Consider the following 22,401-nt stretch of genomic DNA (forward strand, 5'->3'; position numbering starts at 1 on the left):
TCTAGTTTACATTCCTTCAGAGACTGCATTTTTGTTTTATTGGGTAAACTGTATATAAGTATCGATGAAATACTAGTGATTTAAAAGACATTACATATACATGAAGGTAACTGAGTAAAAGTATTTATGTACCTGGATATAAACACATTTTGAATTCTTCTAATATGAAATGTCAAATGTGCTCTTTAAATTTTCCAGTAGTATATTAGAAATCTCAACCTGACATATTCAGTGTGGAAAAATAAAATTTTTGATTTTGGAATGTCTGTGATTTACGTATAGTATTTGAGATCTTTGTGAACATTGAAATACTCTCTTTTAATTTTTGTGAGTTCTTTAGGTAAATTTCTAATTTATTTTACATGTCTTTTAAAAATATTTTTATGTATTTCTAGCAGAGAGAATTATATTACTTTTCAGGAATGGGCTACCTTGTACTTACAAATACTCTTTTAAAAACTAAGGTTATATGAGTTAAAATAGGGTATAAAATTTTCCATTTTTTTCCTTTTATAATAACAATATTTGAAAAAAACTATTGATCATATATGCTTCTGTTCCAGACAGATAATTTAAAAAAGAATTTGATAATTTACACTTTAAGAAAATAACTTATTGTAACACTTTTTTCTTTTTTTTAATAAGGTTTAATATTTTCAAGTTACTGAAATAAATTGTTGTTGTACTGGATACTGTTATATTCCCTTGGTGTGTTAGTTTGCTAGGGCTGCCATACCAAAGTACTACAGACTAGGTGGCTTAAACACAGGCATTTGTTTCCTCAGAGCTCTGGTAGCTAGAAGTCCAAGATCTCGGTGCTGGCGCGTTCGGTTCTCCCTGAGGCCTCTCTCTCTGGCTTTCACTTGACTCCCTTCTACTGTGGCCTCGCATGGCCTTTGTGTGTGTGCTCTCATCCCTGGTGTCTCTGTTTGTCCAGATTTCCTCTTATGAGCACAACATCCAGAACCTAAATTACATTTAACATTTAATTTGGTAGTGTCCCACCCTAAGGGTTTGTTTTAATTTAATCACCTCTTTAATGGCTCTGTCTTACAGCCACATTCTGAAGTACTGGAGGTTAGGGCTATATTGGGGACTGCAGTTCAGTCCATAACATATTGGCAGAATAAACGGTGCGTTCTGTAAAATTGAGTCTGTAGTTTAAGAGAACATGGATAAGTAGTATTCCAGGAAATTAAATATCTTTTAGGATACCTTGAAAAAGTAAATTGACTTCCCTAAGATATGATTTTAAAAAAATAATTCATAAAAGCAGGTGCTCTGCATTGGCTATTTGATATCAAAGAGGACCCATTCTCATACTTCTTGTGAATCACCAAGTTTGTGAATATCACTACAGCATAACATTTTCCCTGTAAATGGCCTCTTCCCTTTTTTTGTTTTTCTTGCCTTGACTAGGACAAAAGAGCTGCTTTTACCTTCCACGCCTAGCATACAATGAACTTGTTCACGTTATAGCTGCAGGCAACCAACTGATTTGCCGTTCCATTTAATCATTTATCAGAATCCTCCAGTTTGGGGATGAAAATTATCCAGTATCTTTTTATTTCCTCTTCTTCCTAATTTCTGCACCTGGAATGAATGAGTTTTTAAACAGAACATGTTTAGAAAGTTGGTTTCATTTCAGAATGTGTGTCACAGGGGAAAAGCAGTGAGGCTGCTTGAAGTTTCAGATGCGCTGCTGCTGGCCAGGCGCAGTCACCAGCTGACTGACTTTACGCTTAAACCGCTAGCAGCTAGCATGGTTCAGATCTGTGCTTAGGTAAGGCACCGCAGGTTACTCCATAGCTGGACCTTTGAAGGTCACCCAAATGTTAAGTCTATAAATGCCAGACTTAGAGTATGTACACTTACTTTGTGTTTGTGACTTTACAAAGATACGTTATAAATAAGCTGATGCCTCTTGTTTGTCTTAGTAATCTTAGAGTTTATTTTCATGTGATGGATGGGAAGGAAGTATCACTGTTGTACTACAGTTGTACAGTTGTATATGTACTGAGTTGTAATATAGCTCTCAGCTATATTTTTAATTTTTCTTTTAGTTCTAATAATTAGCTATTACGATGATTAATTGGTTTGAAGTCATCAGTATAAAAATATTTCTTTATGAAATGTTTTAACAAGCCAGGAACATAACTTTGATCATTAAAAATTTTATTTGCTAATACTTTATTCACAAGTCAAAGGGGTTGTTCAGGACAATGTTTTCAAAAACCTTTTATTATCAAAATTTGAACAATCTTACAATTAGAGCAAGTATTAAAACGAAACCGCATGTGAACATCACCCATCTTCTTCAGTTATCCATGTTTGTCATTCTTAATTGAAAATACTTTATAATAAATAACATTAGAACTGTGGTTTGGACATATTTGGATAATATTTTTTCACTTTCTGATTTTTGATTAATAGAATATATTGCAAAATGATCTGTTCAGCATGCTTTTGATATGTAGAGAAATTGCCACTTGCAAAATACTTTTCTCTTTTTTGTAAAAAGTTAAGATTATTCCATGTATTTTGTCTTTTAGTTTGAAAATCTGTCAAATATATTGAAGCTTCCTGGTAAAAAGACTTTTAATAACATGGATAGAGATTTTTTAGAAAAGAGAAAAAAGGATCTAAATGCATATTTGCAGGTAAGTTCATCTTTGTTATTACCCATAGAGTTTCATTTTAATATAACATACAGATGTAGCAGATTTCTTTATTAAAGAATGTTTTTTTTTTCTATAATAGTAGGATAGCAGTCACTTTTGAGAAGCATGTCAGATGTGACATGCAGCCTGCTCAGTAATTAGTAAATACTATTTTTCTGTTTATTGATTAACTAAGAAGTTTTCTTGACACTCAGTGCTAGGGATTTTGGGTCTTCAGGTTTAGATGAATACTCACACACAGGCAGACACAAATGTGCATTCTCCGTTCCTATAAAGCCTAGGTATCTCACAATAGACTAAACTGAGTAGGTAGGAGTTCTTCATGGTATACCCAAGTAGCAGATCTTAATTCTCAGATAAATGTGTGTCGCTGCCTCCCATGGTCCAGAATGAGTCTAATGCTTCTAAAATTACAGGATAATTCAAGAGAGGAATAGATCTGAGGGACTGCTTCTAATGTGTAGCATCTTAGGCACGTAGATTTCTCTTGTGGCATATCAAAACATATCCTACAAGCCACTTACTGCATAAGGTGTTAGGAGTCCTAAAATAACTTTGTTTTAGACCTGGGTACCCACATGCCAGATAATGATAATATTATTATTATAGGGTTTTTTTTTGTTTTTTGTTTTTTTGTAGAGGGCAGTGTCACTGACCCTCACACTTGGGATCCGAACTGGGGCCCTCTGGCGTCCCAAGCCAGCTCCCAACCATCGCGCCACTCGGCCGGCCCAATTATAGTTTTTTTATACTGATAAATGGTTTATGTTTTCTCACCTATTAGACAAGGCTTTTACCCAGGTACATCTATAGTCTTTCATTATTTAGCCCCCCACTTCATTCTCTAGAACAGGGGTCAGCCATTTAGAGCCTGCAGACCAAGTCGAGCCCACCACGTGATTTATTAAGAGTTTTAGAGGAGCATAGCCAGCTATTTAGTTTACAATGGTCTCTGACTGCTTTTGCATGACTACAGCAGAGTGGAGTAGTTTCATCAGAAACTCTGGACCAGAAAACCTAAAATATTTACTATCTGGACCTTTACAGAGAAAGTTTGCCTTAGTATTTATATGTAGTACAACTTAGCTAATACTGTACTGAATATTTTGTTTGGAATGTTTCTCTCTCTCTCATAAACATTTATATGTTTGATTGGGTTTGTTTATAGCCATAATTGTAATTTCCATGGCATTATTTATAATTGTAATTTTAATGCATTATTTACTGAAAGGATAGCAAAAACAAATTTCTGCTGTTATTCACCTTTGTCTTTTTCTGGCTTAAATTTGAATGATATCATTAATTGACTCTTGTCAGATGTTTTGATTATTTTTTTAATGTACTAACTTCAATTGCATTAAAATCTGTATCAGTTATTTATAAGATTTAGAAAATAAGCACCATTTCCCAAATCGGATGCTATAAATGTATCTTTTAAATGTAGTTGTACTGTATACTTCTTAGCTAATGATCTCAATATGTCAAAACGTGCCATTGAAGGAACTAAGCTAAAATGTTAGGTTATATCATCAACAGTTGTGAAAGCAATATTTTGTTTTATAACACTTAAAAGTTTTTGTCTGTATTATTTTATATACTTTCTGTTAATGTTAAATTTAAAATTGGACTATGAATAATATAACAGCTTACTAATGTGGATCTTAGTATTAGCTATAAAACCTGAAAATGGAATAGTAAATATATTTGGACAATGTTCATATTAAATGTGCTGAAATTCAAAATAGCAGATGGAAGAATATGTACCAAGCTGTTGATGGTCATAGAATTATCGATGGCTTTAACTGTATTAATTGGTTTTTAAATATAAAATTGAAGTTAATTACATTCTTAAATTTCTAACAGATGAAATTAATAGAAAGTCGTTAATTTCTAGCACCCTATCAATGTGAGACACCTTTTTTTTCCTGTTAGTTACTGTTAACCCCTGAAATGATGAAAGCATCCCCAGCTTTGGCTCACTACGTGTATGATTTCCTGGAGAACAAAGCCTACAGTAAAGGGAAAGGGGATTTTGCTCGCAAGGTAAGCAGACCGATTTTCATACTTCGTTCTTGCTAAAAGAAAGTAAATTTATATTTGTATGTATGTTTTGAAATGCGAAACTTTTATGGAATGCTCCTTGTCATGTTTATCTTCTTTCTATGCTGTATTAAGCCTGCTATTGATAGTTGTATCTAATAAGTATAAACTCCTGTTTTTACATGGAGATTAAAGTCCAGCAGTAGCTTCAACGGAAGGGAAAACAACTTTTGAAGTGATGCATTAAGGGAGGTTTGCCTAAGACAGGTCAGGTCACCAGCTTTCCATTAGCTTCAGAAGGAACTATTTCTTACTGGAAGGAAATGTCTTCTATGTGGAATAAGGATAACAAAAGTGTTAAATAGGATATGATTTTTATGCCTCTTACATGAAATCTTTATTATTTAAAATTCATTTTTGGGTACAAGACCTATACTTGGAATAAGATATGAGGTTAAGACAATAAATGAGTAAGTTCTCAAATTGAGCAAGACAGCTTGGTGGGTGAGGGCACAAACTCTGGGATCAAGTCCCTGCTCTGCCACTTACTAGCTGTGACCTACACCACGCTGCTTCGTCTTTTTGATCCTTTCGTTTTTCTCAGGAAGTGAAGATGTCAGTCCTCATTTTACAGCATCATGTGACTCAAGTAATCTGTGCATTGCAGTGCCTGGCGCATAGTCCCTGAGTAAATGTGGGATCTCATAGTAGCAGCAGTAGCAGCAGAAGCTGGTGTAGTAGTCGGGGAAGCCGGGCGAAGGGTGTGTAGGAACACTGTGTATTATTCTTGCAACTTCTTAAAAGCCTGAAATTGTTTCAAAATGAAAATTTAAAACGAAGAAGACTCCCCTGCCACTTCTGCCCTTCCTCCCACCCAAAAAAATTAACTTTTTTTTTTTAAATTAAGGAATTGGTACAAAAGAAGTAAGAATTAATAACTCTAAAGGGCCAGCCGAGTGGCTCAGTTGGTTAAGAGCGCGCTCAAGAGTGTGAGCTCTGAGCAACAGCGGTTTGAGTCCCGGCCCGAGCTGAGCAGCCGCTGAGCTGACAACAGGTGGCAGGATGGCTCAGCTAAAAGAAAAGAAAACAAAACAAAACAAAGAATTAATAACTCTGAGCTTAAGAACTTCATGTGATTAGCAGCTCGGGTTTTAACATCCAAGTAGATGTTAACATTTCTAAGTGAAATGTTTTGTTTTAATAACAAGTTCCATATATAAGCTTATATACCCATCTTATATACCCCTGTATCCTTTATACCCTAGGAGAAAAATGTGGTAGCTTACCTTTGTATTTCATGATTGAAGTAATTGAGTTTAAATCCAACTCTAAATGGTTTTATTGTCATAGAGATGCATTCCAGTATTCTTTTTCATGTTTACCTCATTTGCTCTCTTTGAAGATTGCATCAATTTTAAGATAAGCTAATAGTTGATAGCAGCTTTTTGAGATAAAAGAAACATTATATTAAAGGTATACAATTTATTTTTACTAACAAACAGTAGCTTATATACAGTATATCCAAAGTTACATATCACTTTTTTAAAAAATTACTGCTGGAACCTAAAGATCCATCTGAATGATTTCTGGAAATCCATAATAACATACATTTTGCATAAATCATCTTGGTAATTACCAAGGCCATCTTGACAGCTTTTAGATTGTCAATAATTTTTACGCATCAAAAGTTAGGGGTTTTTCAGCTACGTTTCCTTTTTGGCTGAATTATAATATTTTCTCTTAATTATATTTACTGGAAATTAAATAGCTATTAGAAAAAAGCATCTGTAAACATTTTATCCATGGCTATTCAGAGCTTGAGAAATAATACTTTATAACACATTAACTGGGTCACACAGTTTGTCTAGCTTTGCAAAATCTGTGGGCCAGTTCCTAGAAAAACTGACAAGCCGTCTTCCTCTGCACACAGCATCTTTCTGTCAACTTCAGTATCATGGTGTGAAGGCATTTTAAGCTATAGTTAGGGACCTAAACTTAAGGTAAAATTCCTTTGTTTGTCTTGTTACCAATACAAATAACTCAACTGAGGTGGTGATTGAATGAAGAGATAACATCTTTGTCAGTCAGGCTGAGTGTACACTTTGGCCAGCAGTCCATCATTTACTCCTGCTTGGTAATTTGCAAGTTTCTTTCTTTTTCTGTTCTGAACATCTGTTAAGACAAATCCTGTTTTGAAAAATGTTATCATATGGCGATGGCCTCTGCTTTTATGCCTCTAAAAGCCTAGGTCAGGGTTAGCTGTCGGAACCTCCTGTGGAGGTTTCTCCCTCCTCCTTGCCACCCGCAGTCCCCAACCCAGTACACAGGCTTCAGCTTCACTCAGAAACGGGGGAAAGAAAAAACAAAAAGAAATGGGTTCTGTGGGTCTGGGGTGGTGCACAGGCAACTGTTCTAAATAATTATCTACTTCATGATATAGATTAGGTTCTCGTATCTTAAAAGAGTATCAGTTGTAGATAGCCTCCTACGATAGCCTCTGAGGTTGTGTTCATTTAACCATCTCTAAAGGTTGTATTAGGTGAACCTACGTCTCTATTGTGCAGTGTAAGATATATAAAATTCTGAAGTATTTTTGAGAATATTCAAATAGTTTCTTTTTTTTTTTTTTTAGCTGAGCCATCCTGCTACCTGTTGGCAGCTCAGCGGCTGCTCAGCTCGGGCTGGGACTCGAACCGCTGTTGCTCAGAGCTCAAACTCTTGAGCGAGCTCTTCAAATAGTTTTTAGTGTAGGTTGTAGATTAAAGTGAAATTCATGCCTTCTTTGGTTCTGAAAGTCTACCTCTTCTGTAAACATTGTAACTTAGAGAGGTGACAGTTTTCCCTGAAGCTGTGCATTTCAAATGCAGTATTCTTAGGTTTATAAATTCTAAGGAATTCTACTTGTGTTCTCATGAATTAGTTCATTTATAATGTTACAATTAAAAAAATACTTGGCAATAATGTCAGTGTTGGAAATAATGTTCTGATTGATTTGAACACTGTTCTAGTTAACCAGAAACTACTCTTTATAGAATTAGAATTACACACACACACACGTAATTTTACACACATACATAAGCGCATATGCACACGTGAGAGTTAGCTTTCGCTTTTCATCCTTTTTATTTTTCTATCTCTCTTCACCATTGGTTGTGGTTTTCACACCCTTCTTTATTCTTATTTCTGTCCTTTGCTTGTCCTCTAAATAGTCATACTGTGACAGTTTTCCCCCACAGGTTGCTTATTCTGTCAAGCATAGCTATATAGCACCATTGGCCCACCTTTAGCTGGGGCGTAACCAAAACTCCCAGCCCTTTTATAGTTACCTTGTAATTCAGTTTTTGTTGTTGTTACTGTACTTATTTTACATTTTCAGAAAGTTTTCCTCGATGGGGAAAGTATGAAAGCACATTGAGTGAAGAAGTTTGGTTTTCTTGAGCCCGTCTATTAACATTCTGCTGTATTCCTTACACAGTGGAATTCAGTTCTTTTTACTATTACTTTGTTTTTTTACTTTTTGCATGGAACATAATTTGTTTCCGTGGTCATTTTTATGAGACTCAGCACTTTCTGGAAAATATTCTTGTAGTTTTCTATGACTAGTTTTGTGTCCCTTTTTTTCCTTTTTTCTTGTTTTTGTTATAAATCTGAGAAAGTTCCATATTTAACTACTTTGGTTTCTTTACATGTCTCTCCCTTTCTTAGTTGAAATTACTTGACATTTGTATGGTCAGACATCTATTTTAATGCTTCTAAACCCTCTGGAGATCATTCCTTTTTATATCTCTGATCATATTTTCTTTTAATAAGTTTTTCTATTCTCCCTTACTAAAATATGGTTTACATGTTTGGTTTGCAACTTCTCTTTTTCTTCTTCATAATGGATTCCAAATTCCATCCATACATTCTGAGCATGTAATATATTTTTAAAATTATTTTTTAAAATTTAATTTTAAATGGTTGCTTGTTAGTTATTTGAGCTTTCTGGTTGTTTCTCTTTTACTTTTTCTTTTTTTTAATTGTATCTGCTTGTTTACTTTTCACTATCTCCTCAGGATATCTCTGTCATTTTTGCCTTGAACTGTGGCACAAGTATGTTGTGACAGATTCCACTTTCATCAGTTTCTGTTTCGAAAAACTACATTTTTTTCAGAATTTTTAAAATAAGGCAGCCAGAACTTTTATTCATTTTCTAGCAGTAACCTTATCACTCAGTTTTTTAAATTATATATTTGAGTGTGAAAATACATTTTTAAGACACATTGAAGACAGCAATTATATATTTTAAAAATGCAACGAGCTATTATAGACTGGAAAAGTATTGCATCTTTCATGTATCACACTGTATTTTCCCAGGCTTCTCAATTGAATAACAAATCTGATACAATAAAGTCATGGTATAATATCTTTTCTCCTTTAGATGGACACTTTTGTAAATCCTCTTCGAAATTCTATGAGGAATGTCTCAAATGCAGTTAAATCCCTTCCTGATAGTTTGGCAGAGGGAATGACTAAAATGTCAGACAACATGGGCAAAATGTCAGAACGATTAGGTCAAGACATAAAGCAATCATTTTTCAAGGTAAGAAGATGTTTTCAATAATACCTACAGCAAACTATTTTTAAGATTTATTGAGCTCCTGCTTAGATTTATTGTATTTCCTTTCAGAAGACTCATAGACACATGGTCTCAAAGAATAGAAAAACTAAAGAGAACACATTTTTATCAGGAATGGACACTATGAAATCCAGTTGCTCCTCAGTCTATGCTATGGTAGAATTGTAAATTCCATTTAAAACAAATAGTTAAAATTAGTGAAGTTAACATTCTTTGTACTGGTTTATTCCATTATGCCATTTTCATCCTATAATGCTGTTAAATTTTATAGCAAAACAAGTAAATGCTATTGTGAAAATTAGTTATACTAATTTTGAATTAAAAGCCTTTCACCATCACCTGGCTCTGAGGCTACACCTGCGAGTATATACCTGCGAGTGTCATAGAACACTGTCCTAGGAACCTTTTTCATTACGTTATTAAATACAGGTAGTAGACCAAGTAGATCTTTGCTTCGTAATTTGTACTTTATTGTAATTTTGACCTAGTTGTTCAAGGTTATAATCAAGACTATAATATAAGGAAAACATGTAAGGTCTTAAAGTTTTCTATTAGATCAGTTTGAATGAAGAGGCAATATAGAGAAACAATTTCTTTACTGTAAAAGACAATTCCTTACCTACTGTGTGTAAATCATACTTTTCTGTTAATTTCAGCACTTCCTCTGATGCTTCATCTTTATTTCTGATCATAGAGAAGTACACTGACCCTGAAATGAGGGTCTCCCATGGCTGCTTCTGCCAATAATTACCCATGAATTCAGACAAAAGTCATTGAACTTTTTCAGGGTTTTTTTCTCACCAATGACATGAAGGGTTATAATAGATGATCTTGATGGTTCCTCCTGTGCTAACAAATGAGCATCAACTAACACTGGTCTTTCTGTCTTTTTTTTCCCCATAACTTACATTATCCAATAATCAGATAATTAGTTCCTTCAGCCTGTTAACATACTATCAAGCTCTTTATGGTAAAAATAAAAGAAGATTAGAGTTCTATTCCTTGGCTATGCTACAACTTTTGTTCCTTAAATCATTTAACCTTTCTTAGCTTTAAATTCTTCTGAAAGGTATGGGAGTTTGAGCAAGTAATCCTTCTTCCAACTCAAAAGTTTTTTTCTAAAGGAAAAAAAAATCTTTTGGTAATGAAATAATCACTCTTTTATATTTGGTTTCCAAGTTTAGATTGTTTATAAATTATCCCAAAAATCAAACCAAATGCTGTTAATTATGTTTGATGTCGTTTTGCTTTATTATCGTATTGTGTTCTTTCCCTGTCTGCCCTCGTGTGTTTACTTTGTTCTTCTTTTTTGTTAGATGCCTCCTTTAATTCCAAAGACTGATTCAGATCCTGAACATTGTCGAGTCTCAGCTCAACTTGATGATACTGTGAGTCGATTTTATTTTTGGTAGTACTCAATGGTAGTTCAAATCATACTTGGCAGATCTTTTTAACATTTTAGTGAAGTATGATCATGTGTATCTGACATTAATGTGCGTGTGTAGTAAGTGTGAAGTTTCATGAATTCTTACAAACTGAACATGCCCATGTCATCAGCACTCTAACCAAGAAACCGATTGTTGTCAGTGCCCCAGAAAGCCCCTAATGCTCTCTTCCTGTCACTGTCCTCTCCCCCACCAAGGACAATCACTATCCTGATCTACCCTGCTTTTATGCTTTATGTAAATGAAACTGTAAGGTATGTATTCCTTTAAGTCTGGCTTCTTTTGCTCAGCATTGTGATACGTTGTCCATGTTTTGTGTGATTGTAGTTTCTTCATTCTTGTGGCCTTACAGTACTCCATTTTATAAATACAATACAATTTATGTGTTGCACTATGCTGAATACTCCTATGAACACTCTGGTACAAGTGTTTTGATTGACAAAATAAGTACATGTTTCTGTGGGGTCTGTACCTAGGAATGGAATTGTTTGGTCAGAGGGTTTGCAAAAGTTCAGTTTTAATAGATACTGTCAAATAGTTTTCCCAACAGTTTGCTCCACTTACACTGGCACCAGCAGTGCCACCAGTGCTCCACCGCCTGCCCGCGTTGTGTCTTTAATTTTAGCCTTCCTAGTTGTGTGGATTTTTATTTCTCTGATGACAGTTGAAATATTGAACTCCTTTTCACATGTTCGTTAACCATTTGGGTGTCTTGTCTCTGTGTTTAGCGCTTTGCCCCATTTTCCTTTTGGCTTGGCTGTCTTTGTCTTTTGATTAGTATGAGTGTTCTATATAATCTGAATAATGGTTCTTTGTCAGATTTGTAAGTATTTGTGTATTGCAAATATCTTTGTGTTTGTTCACTGTATGTAATCTGTGCCTATTGCAAGGTCACAAAGATACTCTGTAACTGTCGTTAAAATTTTTCTTTAGTTTTGCCGTGCCAAAATTTAGACTTGCCATTCACGTAGGATTGATTTTTGTGTGTGGAGTGAGGTAGGGGCCCTGTTGATGCAGCACCGTTTACTGAGAAGGCCCTTTCCCCTCAGTGTGCTGTATTCCTTCTTTCTCGCAGGTCAGATTGTTATATAGGTTTGGGCCTGGGCTCTGTATTCTGTTCTATTAGCCAGATTTATTCTGAAGTTATAATTATTTTCCTTCAGTTCCTCATTGAATTTCTTTCTAATAAACTGTCTTTTAAAAAGATAATATTTTTATTTGTTTTTCAAGAATATTTCAGAATGTTTTATTAGTAGTTAACTGTGCTGATATAATATCCATGACATCATACCTTTTGTTAAGGGTTTTTACAGTTTAACTATTTATTAGAATTGTCATGTGGTACCAAACTCATGAATATACTTGATCAGAGGATAGAACAGTATTTATTTTGCCTCAGTAATGAAATGTCTCTTGTTCCTCTTGCTCCCTCCTTGGTTAAGCTGTGAGCTTTCAATATGTGAAAGGGAAGGTGTGCTAAGAATATCTTTACAACATGACTGTTAAAAATGTATAATTCATGCTGATTTCCCAATATTTAAATTACAACATTGAAGAAGAAATATTTGGAAAGAGTATCTTAGTGATGAAAGAATTATAAACTTACTAGCAATTATATGCAATTTTGTTGTAGTTGTAAATCTGCAACTGTTTTTGGCTTTATATGTATTTTTTCACATCAAAGCATTCTAGTTGTCTTCTTTACTTTTTACATTGTTAGTTGAATATTCCCATAAGAAGTGTTCAAATTTTTACTTTTAAAAGTTAAAAGAAAATTCTAGTAATTTAGTGAGTGAAATATGCCTTTTGTAATGTTAACTTAGCCATGCATTACAGTTTATTTAGTTCTTTTTCCTGAAAATACCTAAGTACATATAACTCACTAACCAAGCAAAACACATTATTTTGTATAGATTGTGTTTTGTTGTATTATATAAGGAGAAATGTTGAGGATATTTTCTTGTTTTGGAAAAGATGCCCCAGGAAATAGGCAAAGGGGCTAGCATTTGCCTTATCAAACTAGTTCAGACTCCACTCAAAGAGCCAAATCATCTTTCCCTAGGACCATCATGAACCCACTTTGAGAATTTTTGTTCATTGACTATGTGGAGTTTACTCACAATTGTAGGGTTATGAAATTCTGTATTGTGTCAAAACGACTGTTAAAAATGTCTTTTCTAAATTAGAATGAAATACCAGGTTATGAAAGGTATAGTATGTATAACTTGTTCTCTAACCTGTGAAATAGCAGCAATTATTTAGTAAAAGCAGGAAAATATCCATTTAGAATAGATAGGTAACACAAATAAACGTTTGCTTATTTCTTACCATGTTTGTCAGGTGGATGACAATATTCCACTTAGGGTGATGCTGCTTCTCATGGATGAAGTATTTGACTTAAAAGAGAGAAACCAGTGGTTACGAAGAAATATCAAAAACCTACTTCAGCAGCTAATTAGAGCTGCATACGGTGATACTATTAATAGGTACCACATTTTTCTTCTTCTTTTTTTTGGGCGGGGGGGGGGGTCCACTTGGAGCTGATTTACTTAGCTTTTAAACTTTTACTTGTGGGAGTTGATTGCTCCACCTTTATAGGAGAATTTTCTTCTCTGGGCCTTTTAAGATCATTAAAGCAGTCTGTTTCTCTCAGAGGCAATTTACATACAAATTAAGTGGCTAACTCCTTGAAAGCAATGTTTCTTTATTTTATTTGCCTTCTGAAATGCTGACCTTACTCATTTAAATGTCTTTACTTTCAGAAAAATAGTTGACCATGTTGATTGGATGACCTCACCTGAGCAAGTAGCAGACTTAGTGAAACGTTTCAGGTATATCTTAAGACACAGTTCCTTCTTTCAGGTAGTACAGAGTTTAGCATTGTTGTCACTAAACATTGTTAACTTTGCATCTCTTTTCTTCTGGCTGTAAAGTTGGTTTTAATCGTCACTGATGAACAAAAAGACTTGTAAGAATTATAATAAACATTCGTCCCATGGACCTATTGATCTTTGTTTTCTTTAAAACTAGAACACAATGTAAAAGAAAATTCTTGAAGATGTTAGGCTACATTTTATCACAGTAATGTGGGTTTAAAGTAATTGAAATATAAATGTAGACAAGGCATGGTAATGTACTCGAATACCTAATGTTGGGGATTCATTTTTCTCATTAGTATTTGTTAACCTGAATTTTAAATGAAAATTAAAAAAAAATATGTACGTCTTTGGCCTTAGTCTAATTTTTTAAACTATTTGAACCTCTGAAAAGAATATAGATTAAGAGCAGTTATACTCCAATTCATATGTTCATTCTACAGAAATATTCTGAGTCCCGCCCCTGTGCTAGCACTTTGCCAGTCAGTCACCAGGGACCGAGAAGCACAGTCCCTTCAAGGAAAGCACATCATAGCTGAGAAATAAACCTCTTTTCTAGAAGGGAAAGATAAGCAAGGCATAAATATTCATCGTGTGTTTTGAAACAACAGAAGGAAGAAGGGAGCTGTCAGTGTTGAAAACCGTTTGCTGGCACTATGCCAACTACTTTCTGACTTGACCATGGTTCACGAGGTAGGGATTCTGCTCTCCATTTGGTTGTGAGGAAGTTGAGCATTAGGGAAGGTAAGCCGCTTGCCCAGAGGCTCAGGTGCTGGAAATTAAGGAACCAGCTTTCTCTGATGTGAAGCTAAGTTTCTCTTTACAATATCGTACTGTTGTCTAAAGCGGGACCCCTGCCCTGGTGCACCGATTCTACTTCAGGGCAGGCAACCGATGTCATCCTCAGCCGTGCTGCACATGGGAACCACTTGCACAGCTTTAAAAAGCATTGAGGCGTGGGCCCTATCTCCAGAGAGCATGACTTAATTAATCTGTTGAAAGGCCTGGACATCAAGAGTTTTTAAAGCTCCCAGGTGTTTCTACTGTGCAAAGTTAAGAACGACTGCTCTGGGGAGCCCCTCCCTCAGACCAAATTCCCAGATGGAAGCTAAGTTATTGGGCTTAATTCCTGCCTTTGACTTGAGAACTAGGGAACAGGAATCAAGCATGCTGTGCAAGTGGAGGAGAGTGGGTTACATAGGTGAAAGCAGCATTGTAATCACTCCAGCTACAGATGTGGGTGCAGCATTTGTTTCATATCGGCTTAGTTATAAGGAAACCAATGGAGGTTAACTCTAAGGTATCTGAATTCAGGATATCATAGGGTTGGATTTAGATGAGATGTTCAACCTCAGTGAGAGGAGAGAGGCCTACTTTGGGGGTAAATGGCTGTGACATAGTCATCTTTATATTCCATTTTGCTGTCTTTATCATTTGTTAGCGTTTATAAGTTATTTCAGGACACAGTTCATCTGTCTTGTGTATACCCTTTTACACCTAAAATTGAACCTTATACTTAGTTACTTTCTGTTGAATGTCATACCTATATAAAATTTCAGAAGTGTTTCCTCTTCCTGTTTACATTTGTGTTTTCTGTAGAAAATTAGAATAATTTTACTAACTTTGTATCATTAGAAAAATGAAATGGTTACAAAATTTATTTAATCTGTTTTTCATTAGGGATGCCTTTTGGCCAAATGGCATTTTAGCAGAGACTGTTCCATGCAGAGATAAAGCTATTCGAATGAGAACAAGAATTGCAGGAAAAACGAAACTACTTTCGATTATGCCAGGTGAGTGAGGATTGTTGGTCAAAAGCTCATGAATTTGTAGTTCTTCTGAATTTTTGGCATTGAGCATGCTAGTTTGATTATAATAACTACCGTTTGGTTGCTTACTATACCATAGGCAGTGTTGTTGGCATTTTTCATTTTTTCTTAACAAATCCTTGTCACAGCATTATGAAGCTTGTCACTGTTAACATCACAGCTTTGTTTGTGAGGAAACAAGCTCAAAGAGGGTAAGTCAGCCTCCAGCATAGACAGTGAGTGTTGGGGTTCTGACTCAGCTCAGAGGGACTTAAAAGCCACTGCTTTCAACCACTTGGGAAAAAGTGGTGCTTTTAACCATTTCACTTTGCTGCCTGGAAACATTTTGAGAATAAAGTGGATGATAAAATATGTAACAGATGAAAGGGCTACTAAAGGAATATGAGCTTTGAGGTTTGCAGGAAGAATATTCTACTTAAGAGAACAAGCAGATTCTTGCAGAGAATCCTGTGACATAGGAACAAATAGTGGTCCATTATTAATCTTTATTAAAACATGAGACCAGAGAAAGCAGACGTAGTGGCACCTGTTGGTTTAATCTGAGTTACTTCTTTAGACCCCCGCTGTCTCACGACCTTAGATTCACTTTGTCCCTTTTGTCTTCTCTCAGTGAGAGACTGTAAACGGAAAAGCAGTCTTGTGTGGCTGGGTGGGTGTTTGGTCCCGTCTTTCAGCTGTGACCGTCTTTGAAAATGCCTAGATATTTCCTCTCCACATTTAAATTATGGATGTAGAGAATGGAAAAGAAATATTTGTTAAGGACTTCAATATCATATGATACTTATTTATTTTCCTATACTGTAGTTTAAAACTGTATTTCCATCATAGATTTTAATAATCAACTTCCTCTTCTGTCAGTTAAATAGGAAATTTGCCACGTGGCTATTAATCCTGCCCTATAGACTATACGGTTGCACTTGGAGATAAAAGCAAATTCTAGAAGAACATTTTAGAAAAATATAAAGAAACAATAACTTAGGATATTAAGTATTAAGTAATAAACTATTAGCATAAACCAGATCACGCTATAGACTGACTCAGTTGTGCAGCTGGAAGAAACCTTCATGCGTTTGTTTAGTGACTGTTTATTGAGCGTGTGTCATGCAGACATCGTCCTTTGCACTGCCCTTTGCCCTCTGGAGCTTACATCCTAGCAGGGGCAGGAAACGTACTCCACAGGTAAATAAAGCTCAGTGTGTTGGACAATCGTAAGTGCTAAGGAGACAAGCAGGGCAGGGAGCGGGAGGGGTCAGCTGGGATGCAGGTGCAGACCTGGAAGGCGACCTGGAAAGATGACACGTGCGTGTAGACTTGAAGGCACTGAAAGTAGATATGAAAGTGTTATATTTTTATCCCTTGTTTTTTAGTAAATTCACAAACTATTTGCTTTAAATTATGTCGTACCCCTAGTTAGAAACATACCTTTTGGAAGTTGCATGCTTCTTTCGAAAGCAATAAAATACTATTTACTGCTTTTGGGGCCCTGATTTTGAATAACTAAGAGTAATCATACATGTTTCCATACTCAGATACCTTGAGTGACTTCATGATGCCTATGAGTAAACGCCAGACTTGCCCCCCCGACAGTCACAACACTGTCAGTTTTCCATTCTTTGCTCCACTTTCTCCCACAGGAATCCTAAAATCCATCCGAACGGTGCCACGCCCCATTTCTTGAACCTGCCTTGTTTCTTTACCCGTTAGTGCTCATTGGCTCGTCGATGTTCTTTCCCCCAACGCTAATCCCTCACCTGTTTGTACCTAGGAAAATCCTCCCTGGTCTGCCTCGGTGGTCACTTCCTTGAAGGGAACCTTTCCGTGTCGTCTCATGTAGAATTCCACTCGTTCCCTCCCCCATATTTATACTTTTAGTATTTTTATGGCACTGTTAACTGTGTTGCACATTTTTTGAGATCATAGATCTGCTTTCACACATCGTTTCCTTATAGCATATTTCTCATTGTGCATTACATACACATAGTAAGAATATTTGTACGGTGTTTTCTAGTTCATAATTCACTCTTCACATTGTCTCATTAAAGCCTTATACATCCTTACAGTTATAAGGATATTGGTTATTATAAATCCCCATTTTACAGATGAGGAAGCAGACGCCTCGGGGTAGGTAAGATACAGGTGTTAAAGACAGGATTGTATTGGGTCTTCGGGAAAGTCATGACGTATTTTTCTGTTTTTCAATGCAAAAATGCGTCCTGGCTTTCCCGACGACCCAATAATTCTAATTCGGGGTTTCTGAGTCTGGATCCTGCTGCTTTCTCCTGTGCTGTATTGTCCCCTAGTATCTGCTGTGTAAGTGGATAGATGCATGCATGCACGCATGTAAATTCTGTCTCAGTTATAATACATATCTGAAACATGTTAGCTGAGTCCCTGCGCTTTATTAGTTACTCTGCTGTGTACTTTACAAATTTATGTAACTTAGAGCATAGTTTAGGCCTTGTGTTTCCCTTCTTTGAGTAATGAATTATGTTATTTTCCCCCTCTTCATTTAGATGAACTGAAGCACATAATTGGGGCTGAAACAACACGGAAAGGTATTCTTCGTGTTTTTGAAATGTTTCAGCACAACCAGTTAAATAGGAGAATGGTTTATGTCTTCTTGGAAGGCTTTTTGGAAACATTATTTCCACAGTACAAATTCCGCGAACTTTTCAACAAACTGCATTCACGGTCAAAGCAGATGCAGAAATATAAACAGAAACTTCAAACAACTCAAGCGCCTTCTTTACAAAAAAGGTGACACTCCAATCTATGAAGCTGGTGTTCATTGTGTCCATAACTGATGGTATGGACAGATCTTCTGGGGCTTAACTCATGTACTGTTGTGTCTGCACCGGTCTTTTCGTGTCTCAAAATAGATGATTAAAACATCCATAAGACTGTGGTTCTTCTCATCCTCATCTGTAATCCAGCCACTACTGAGAGAGTTGCTGTGTCTTAAATGATTTGGTGCATATTTTTGCAGCATTGAAAGGATACTGCCCCCATCTCAAGCACGAATGACATCTGTCTCTTTTGTTTTAAACTAATCAGCGTTCTCCAGCAAAGACGAAGTGCCAGACTTTCTGTATGAGAGCAAAGGAAAGCACAAAACAGCAGTTCACAGATAAACTGGCTGATGGTTCAACAGTGGGAGACAGTGCAGTGCACAATTTGGAGGGATTTGTTTTGCATAATGCTTTTATGGGTCTTTGTCAGAATTTTGATTTAGTGTGGATTAGCCAGGTGAATGATCTTTGGAACATGTGTTTTGGGTCTGAGGAAAAGGACAGAATGCCACTATAGTGTGAAGTAACCTTATACCCAAATTACAGTTTTGTGATATAAAATAAAAGCTAGTATAAAATAAAACCAATCAAAACCAGAATTTGATTGGATTTGTTATTCATTGGTATAAAACAAATTTTAATTGATTCTTACGTACTTTAAGGGCTCTGTTTTGCTCTTATGGTACTCAATCGTAAGTTTTCTTTTGGCATTCTGTGTATAAAAAGCATATAAAAGTTTCAAAATTATTAGTTTTCTTTTAAGAGATTACTGTTTATACCATAGGGGGTATAAATTGTTGAAAGAACTGCCAAATAAATTCTGTCCTTCTAAAAATATGAAAATTAAAAAAAGAAAAAAACAGCACTCTATTGAAAGTTACCAGATGATAATTTTAAATTGTGTGATCTAGACATACCTTAGGTGATTGCAAAAATAGCAAATCAAAGGATTAAATGACCTTATTAGTCATATGTAAACATACAAATTCCTAATTCTATTATAGTGTACATATATGAAAATAATGAAAACAGAACTATAATATTTTTTAAAATATGCTTTTATTTATATTTTGCATAATGTAAAATTCTACTAAATAAAGCAAGTTGGCGAAACCCCTCAGTGTATACATTTACGTCCCTAAAATAATTTTATACCAACAATAACAAATACCTTTTCCAGTTTTGGAGCCTCTGCATTTCCTATAGTTTTCTCATTCTCCATGCGTCCATCTTGGGAGTCTTTGTATCCTTTGTATGCAGGATTCCTGCATAGTTTTAAATACTATACTTCCACTGACTGAGGGTTTGGGTATGTCAGCATTTTTTGTTTTAAAAATATTTAACACTAAATCCTTAAAATAGTGAAGCTACTTATCACACCACTGAGCCAAGATCCCGGTATTAAAAGAACGTCTGGGTGCTTCAGATAAAGGGACAAAGTATTGGTATCCCAGTTATTTGGGAGCTTTAGGATTGGAACAAGATATTACTGTCTTGTTTTCACTGAGATCCGACTTAGAGATTGAAGCCTAATAACAGAATAAAGCCTTCCTTTAAAGCTTTATAATAATAATCATATTTATTAATAATGCTGTTGTGCATACTTGTAGTATGCATATATTCAGTGTGTGTTGCATGTTTTCAGAATTACATCAGTGAAATCCCTTTCATTGCAACTTGCAGGTGAGAAAAGTTCCCCTATTTGACTCTGGTGGAAGAAATAATATTTCTTCTTCTTGTGTGTTTCCCTTCCCTGGTTCCTCCCCGTGCCCCAGGCTTGAAAAGTGAGGCTATGTGAAACATGTCTGTGAAAAGCGTCAGCATGGCCCTAAGTGCAATGATTTCTTCAATACGCCCCTGCCCGTCTCAAGTATATTTTTGACATAAATAAATCTATGGGTAAACAGAAGAATTCATGTTAGAGGCTAGTGTGTACCTGAGAAAAAAACATTCTGGATAATGTGAGGAATGCCGGCCATCAACCAGGGAAAGAAATGTCATGCAAGATTGCAAATTTTCGTAGCAGAACCCTGCAAAATAACTGCATTGTACCAAAAAATAATTGAGTCAGTGAGTTTTTAAAATAATTTTTGTTTAAAAGAGTTTATATTTCAAAAGCAGAAATGTCAAAATGGTAATCTACGTCAACGGTTGTGCATCTTCACTGTACATCTCTATGTTTTACATCAGAGAGAGCCGTGGTCATGCTAAAATTAGAGATACTCCTTGAATGACTTGGTCAAGCTGTGTGTAAAATATTTAACCTTAAGTACAGTGTACTATGTATAATAAAGTTATTACATTTAATGCATTGATTGCATATATGAATATACATGAAGAGGCTTTATGTCTTTTGATATTTGATTTTTGAATGTGTTTTTTTTTTATTTTTTATTAAGTCAGTGGTGCCTTTAGGCAGGAACCTTCAAAATTAATCATTCTTTGTTTGGGTTTTCTGATTTTTCAGGTAACACATCAACTATTTAGAAACCATCATCACTAACTTTTAATAGTTCATTCACCTAAAAAATTGATTGTATGGTTTAAATATAGTGCTTAGGTGGGCATTTCCTATTATTAGAGTGTTCTGAATATTTGCTGAAAACAATTGTGCCATTGACCAATGGATGCACTTGGTTAGCCTTAATTTTTTTTTTTAAAACATTAAAAACTTTCTTGAATAATTCAGTTTGCTCATTTTAAGTTTGTGCTCCTGGTGTTTGGGGAAAAAATCAAACAGTTAAGTGCTACCAGAAAGTGTACCGATTTTTTAAAAATTAAGAACAATATCAATTTCACAACCTAAACTTTTAATTTTGTGCAATATTTTCATTTAATGCATGTGTATTTGAGTAATTGTAAAATAAATGAATTTTTAATGTTTCGAGATCTAGTTTAAACTGTCTTCTTAACCCAACAACTTACATTCCGTTGTTGTTGCATCCTTTTATTTAAGGACTTGTTTTAAAAGTCTTTTGTCACTCCTTATAAAATTCTTTGGTTATTAGTAACTTTTGCTTATAGGAGCGTGACTCCTGTATTACAAGGGACAAATATAAAGAGCACATTTTAGGGTTAAGATGTTAACAGATAACTTGTGCATCTCGTTGTACAGTAAGTGTCAACTGTGTGCCTATTCTACCAGTACTTTCTTTAACAAAGAAGAAACAACAGTCAGTTATTTTTATTGAACTAAAAGGAAGAATAAGAATTTTATTTGGTTTGTGTTATGTTCTGTCCATTAGAAAATACTAATAAAGTATTAACAAACCTTTCTGTTGACTTTATTTAGTAGTGATGTATTTTTATTACTTTAAAAAATTGCTTGCTCAGCGTTCTTATTTTTAGTATCTCTGTATATTTCCCTTTCTTTTCATTTTAGAAATCAAGCAGTGTTAGTTCCAGGTTGGTAGATGAGCTATTGAGTGACTACTGACTTATGACTAACTGAATATAATTGTTCCTTTTATGGGGCAAATAATTTACGATAATAATGTTAAAGAAACTTCCTACTTCCCTGTCATTCAAAATTATAAAGTAATTTTCCCATAGAGAGAAAGAGCTATCATCATTAACAATTTTTACTTGATATCATTTTTAATTAATTTACAGTCTGCCTAACATTTTAGATGTGTCAGTTCTAAAGGCAGTAGATTCAGTACTCAGCAATGTAGCTATATCTGGCTGATCACAATACTTGCAGCCCTGTTGGATTTGTATCCACAGACTTCTCAAATGAGTTATGATTGCTTCTACCCTACCAGGGGCAGGCATAGTATTTCTCGAAATGCATACTGTAAAATATTGGTCCTTTTAATATGTTCCTGGGTGAATAACTTTATACATTTATGTAACTTGGGCAAAAATCTACATGCTATCCAAAACCCTAAAATGTTCTTCACAATTCAAATGATTATATCAAAGACTCTGAAAAGCTCTATAATAAATAAATCAGTTTAACTTTGTTTAACTTCCCAAACTTAGTTAACCACAGAAACTTTTGTCATAAACACTTATTAATAGTTTGAAGACAATGTTCCCTAGGAACATGGTTTGAAAATCTTAATAAGAGGAAAAAGGTGAAGCATCTTTAATTAGGGAATATACATTCTAGACAAAAAAC

The 22,401-nt window shown here is 35.1% G+C and overlaps 1 protein-coding gene across 3 annotated transcripts in view; it reads left to right on the top strand.

Annotated features, from left to right (window-relative positions):
* SNX13 (sorting nexin 13) overlaps positions 1-21,554 on the top strand; it is a 106,704-nt gene extending 85,150 nt beyond the window's left edge. For 2 of the 3 annotated variants that reach the window (XM_019650626.1, XM_019650627.1), the window contains 8 exons: positions 2,553-2,660; positions 4,614-4,724; positions 9,142-9,303; positions 10,656-10,727; positions 13,125-13,270; positions 13,547-13,615; positions 15,341-15,453; positions 18,003-21,553. In XM_019650626.1, coding sequence (XP_019506171.1) covers positions 2,553-2,660; positions 4,614-4,724; positions 9,142-9,303; positions 10,656-10,727; positions 13,125-13,270; positions 13,547-13,615; positions 15,341-15,453; positions 18,003-18,250 — 1,029 coding nt within the window. In that variant the 3' untranslated portion in view covers positions 18,251-21,553. Of the gene's footprint in view, positions 1-2,552; positions 2,661-4,613; positions 4,725-9,141; positions 9,304-10,655; positions 10,728-13,124; positions 13,271-13,546; positions 13,616-15,340; positions 15,454-18,002 lie in introns of all 3 variants that reach the window. The other variant, XM_019650625.1, reaches the window with a different exon arrangement.
* Positions 21,555-22,401: the final 847 nt, after the last annotated feature.

Source organism: Hipposideros armiger, unplaced genomic scaffold (assembly GCF_001890085.2).
Source record: "Hipposideros armiger isolate ML-2016 unplaced genomic scaffold, ASM189008v1 scaffold_143, whole genome shotgun sequence".
In the NCBI taxonomy this organism is placed as follows: Eukaryota; Metazoa; Chordata; class Mammalia; order Chiroptera; family Hipposideridae; genus Hipposideros; species Hipposideros armiger.